The 4201-nt window shown below is 48.2% G+C and overlaps 1 protein-coding gene across 1 annotated transcript; it reads left to right on the plus strand.

The window, feature by feature from the left end:
- Positions 1-350: 350 nt before the first annotated feature.
- Positions 351-2956, plus strand: LOC132206337 (zona pellucida sperm-binding protein 3-like). Its single transcript, XM_059639998.1, has 9 exons — positions 351-536; positions 1385-1500; positions 1584-1687; positions 1779-1956; positions 2040-2166; positions 2252-2340; positions 2447-2568; positions 2642-2776; positions 2853-2956. The coding sequence occupies exons 1-9, from the start codon at positions 351-353 to the stop codon at positions 2954-2956; spliced, it is 1161 nt and encodes a 386-aa protein (XP_059495981.1).
- Positions 2957-4201: the final 1245 nt, after the last annotated feature.

Below are 4201 nucleotides of genomic sequence, written 5' to 3' on the forward strand. Positions count from 1 at the left end.
GGAATTTGCAGAGATTGGGGCTGGATCATTGGTTCATTGTTGCTGCTTCTGGTCTGATTGGTGTCAGGTGAGTGCAGGTTGTGTGTATAAAAGGAGCTGGGTGGGGGCTGGAGGGGATGTTTGAGGTGTTTGTGATCATGGGGGATTTTGTCGTGATGGGTTTATTCCCTGTGTTGTTATTTGGAGCTGTTTGTTGCTCTGAAACCTGGCAGCCGTTTCTGAGCCAGAGGTATCCATGGAGAAGAGTGAGAGCCACCCCTGTACCTGAGAGAGTCCCTCCTCACGGGGGTCCCATTGGTTCCAGTTTCAGAATGTCTGAGGGTGGGAGTGTGTCTCCACTGCAGACTGTGATGGTGCAGTGTGGAGAGCAGAAGCTACAGGTCAGGGCCCAGTTGGATTTATTTGGAACCAGGCACCTAATTAATGCTGCTGACCTGACCCTGGGGACAGCAGGCTGTCAGCCAACCAGTTTCTACCCTGAGAACCACACTGTCCTCTTTGACTATGGCCTGCATGAGTGTGGCAGCAGATTGCAGGTAATGGGAGTCCTTCATAGTTGCTGGAAGCTTGGTCTAAAGTGATCCTTACTGTACTGCTGACTCCAATTCTGTGGTTATTGGGGTCTACTTTCTCTTGTTCTCAAACTGAGATTGTCTCTTCTGGATTAGTCTGTGGCTGAAGGGGTTCTAAGTCCCAAGCCCCTCTGTTGTCCCCATGGCCTGTAGACTATTTCTGGTTCTCCCTGAACTTGACCAGCTCTGTTTTGAGGCTTGTTTCTCCTTAGTCAGCTCCTCTGATCCCTGTCCTGTGGGGGTGTCACTCCTCCTAAACAAGAGTTTTCAGAGTTGCCTTGCTCTTGAAAGACTCCAAATTCCCACTTTCCTTGCCTTTGGAATAACTGGGCTTGAGATAAGTGTTCTATTTCTCTATTAGATTATTTCCTGTTCTGTTTTCTGAAACTAATTTTATTGAGGTCACTTTGGTTTGGTCTTGTATTCCTGATATACTCAAATATTGGAGGATTGATGACTGAGGCAACCAAAATGTGCCTGCAGTGCCTGAGAATCAGGATTATGTTCCTGTTCCTTCAGTGATTCTACTGTCTCTTTCTACAAAACCCATCCATCTGTTTCAACAAAAGTGTATTTCCAGTGTAAGTGTTCTGTCTGATCTATTGATGCACTAGCTTGTCAAATTGGTCCAAAATGATTAACCCCTGAGCATGATGTATTGCCAATAAACTGGTCTCACTCTTTCTGTGAGCCAACAGGAGGCTGGCACTGAGCCTGCCAAGCTCCCTGAGGAAGTGTGGAAAAAGGATGTTATGTTGCATAGAACCTTCATTTCAAATTGGTTCCCCATTCCTTCATCTGCTGTCTTTCAGATGACTGGAGATTTCCTGATCTATGCCACCCACCTGACCCACATCCCAAACTATCCTGGGTCTGTCATTGTGAGAACCAATGGAGCTGTCATTCCCATTGTGTGTCGTTATTTGAGGTGAGAATCTTTATTTGATTATAAACATTATTTATAGCTGTCACCTGACACTAGCCTAAAATGGCTGCACTGTCTCTCCCCAGGACGGGCAATGTGAGCAGTGACCCCATCAAGCCCACCTGGATCCCATTCAGCTCCACCAGGTCTGGAGAAGGGCATCTGTCATTCTCCCTGCGTCTAATGAATGGTATGTGAGGGCTGGCTGGAGAGGGATCTCCTGGTGTCACTCACTGGGAGCTGCATCTACTATCTGTAACCCTTGTCCTCTTGTACTTCAGGTGACTGGCTTAAAGAGCGCACTTCCACTGTCTACTCCCTGGGAGACCTCATTCACATTGAGGCATCTGTTTCAATGGACAACCACATGCCCCTGAAGCTGTACATTGACCGCTGTGTAGCTACACTGAGCCCAGACAAGGACTCCAGCCCCAGATACAGCATCATTGACTACAATGGGTAAGGAGATCTCTGCTTTCTCCAGCTGCTCCCATCTTAATGGCTTCACTCCATTCACTTCATGGTCCTTTGTTCACCTGCAGTTGCCTCATGGACAGCAAAGCTGAGGACTCCTTTTCAACCTTTGTGTTGCTGAGAGACCAGCGGGAGCCGGACAAGCTCAGGTTTGACCTGGATGCCTTCCGCTTCTATGGAGATGAACTCTCCTTGGTAAGAGGAAACTGCTGACTTAGCTTCTCCCCACTGGGTGGGAGTGACTAAACACTGACTGACTTGTGCTGAATGTGTCCCTCAGATTTTCATCACTTGTCACCTGAAAGTTGCTGCAGTAGATCAGGCAAATTCCAGGAACAAAGCTTGTACTTTCCAGAAGCTGCACCAGATGTGAGCATGTTTTTTTCTTCCTCCCCTTCCCCCACCTCAGTCCCTTCGTGATGTTGTTGGGAGAGGTGATGCTCCATGTGGTTGATGGGCTGTTTCTGTTGTTTAGCTGGACCCCACTGGAGGAATCGACCAGTGACATTTGTGCCTGTTGTCATGTGGGGAACTGTGGTAGCACAGGGGAGATCATCTTCTCCTCCAGAGGAAGGAGAGACCTTGGACCTGAAGCTGGTAGGTCACTGACCCCTGAGATGATGGGGCTATACAACCTTTCCCTGAACCTGACTACTGTTCTCTCCTGCAGAGAGTGAAGGTGGATTGAAGTGGGAGGGTGAGGCCTCGCTTGGCCCCCTGCTCATTGTGGATCCTGAGCTGACCAGCCTGGCGACTGAGCCCCTGACTGAGGTTGAGCAAAGGATGCAGGAGATGTCTCCAGGCGGTGAGTTGTCTGACTGCTAGTTTGCCTCTTTGTCCCAGTTTCCCTCAGTAACCATTGGTTTCTCCTTGCTGTGTAGGTGTGCAGTCTGAGCTGGTTGTGATGCTGTCCCTGACCGTGACAGCTGTCTCCCTGATCTCTGCTTTGTTGATGGCTTTGTTCCTGTCCAGGAAGCACGAGTGAACTCTACTCAACGATTGATGGAATAGTCCAATAAAGCAGTGACTCCTTGTCTCTTGTTTCTTGTGTCTAGTTTGTCTCTGCATCATCATGAGTCGATACCCCTGGGGGTTATGCTATGAACCCCCAGAAAACCTTCTGAATCTATTTGTATTGAATGTACTGTTTAGGCTTCACTGCTTGCAGTGACCACAGGGTCTTGTTGGCAACACAAAATGGGACTTCCACGCCTGAGATCACTGTTCAGACCATTTCCCTCTATAATAGGAACACTGGTGTGAACTGTCCTGGGTTTGCTCCCATTACATCTGGTCCTTTGTGAATAAGGATGCCTGGGTGTTCAGAGTAAGAAACATGGATCAGACTGACCCTCCATGCTGTATCTGTGCCTCTTTACCTGGCTGCTGGGTATGGGTGGCATGGAGGCTTAGTGGTTTACATGGCAGCAATGCCACACTAGGAACCAGAGTTCAAATTGCTGTGGGGTGGTAGTACACTCACCCTGTGACTGGGTTTAGTGCTCAGGTGTTTTCCTCCAGCCCAAAGGTGCGCCAGTCCTGGTGAATTTTCCGTGGGGAAAGTGCACCAGAGTACAGGGATGTATAGGCACTCTGGGTCAGAGACGGGGGGGACGTAGGGTTAAAGCGTGTTGGGCTGTTCTTTGGAATGTTTGGGGTAGCAGTGTGGACTAAAGGGGACAATTGGGCTGCTTACATACTGGTGAGAATTCTAAGGGGTAAATCAAACTGGTGCATGACACACATTGCTCTGGCTCTATCTTGTTAATATTCAAAAAAAATCTCAGTTCAATATCCGCCTTCTCTTCTAAATGCTTGTTTTTTTCTCTCTGCTGGGCTTTCTCCTGGGAGTTTTGGTCTGATATCAGCTAGTCCTGACTCAAGCATCTACTCTGCAAATCGCATCTGAATGTGAGTGCAGGATGGGGGCCCTGTTTTGGAAAGTAGAGGCCTGAAGATGCCTTCAGGCCCTCGTTAACAACTGGGGCCTGAAGGTGAACAATAATCAAGTGTCATCCCTTCTGCTCCAAAAACTACACCCAGTTGCTGATGACCTAATTATAAAGATGGCCACAACACACATCTGAGAGTTACTGCCCAAGCACCTTTGTAAGCTTTAGCTGTTTAAAAACTCCATTACTGTGGTGGTGTGTTTCTCTATAATGTGTTCTCCTCCTGTAATACCTTCACACAAATGTTCTAAGATGTTTAGTGCCCTGGAGCGTTTCAG

Source organism: Stegostoma tigrinum, chromosome 35, assembly GCF_030684315.1.
Source record: "Stegostoma tigrinum isolate sSteTig4 chromosome 35, sSteTig4.hap1, whole genome shotgun sequence".
In the NCBI taxonomy this organism is placed as follows: domain Eukaryota; kingdom Metazoa; phylum Chordata; class Chondrichthyes; order Orectolobiformes; family Stegostomatidae; genus Stegostoma; species Stegostoma tigrinum.

What these genes read in the sequence shown, in the direction of transcription:
- LOC132206337 (XM_059639998.1), top strand. Translation starts at nt 351, where the DNA reads ATGGTGCAGTGTGGAGAGCAGAAGCTACAGGTCAGGGCCCAGTTGGAT. An exon ending in ATTGTGTGTCGTTATTTGAG is followed by an intron (nt 1,501 to 1,583) that starts GTGAGAATCTTT and finishes GTCTCTCCCCAG; the next exon opens with GACGGGCAATGTGAGCAGTG. An exon ending in CTCCCTGCGTCTAATGAATG is followed by an intron (nt 1,688 to 1,778) that starts GTATGTGAGGGC and finishes CTTGTACTTCAG; the next exon opens with GTGACTGGCTTAAAGAGCGC.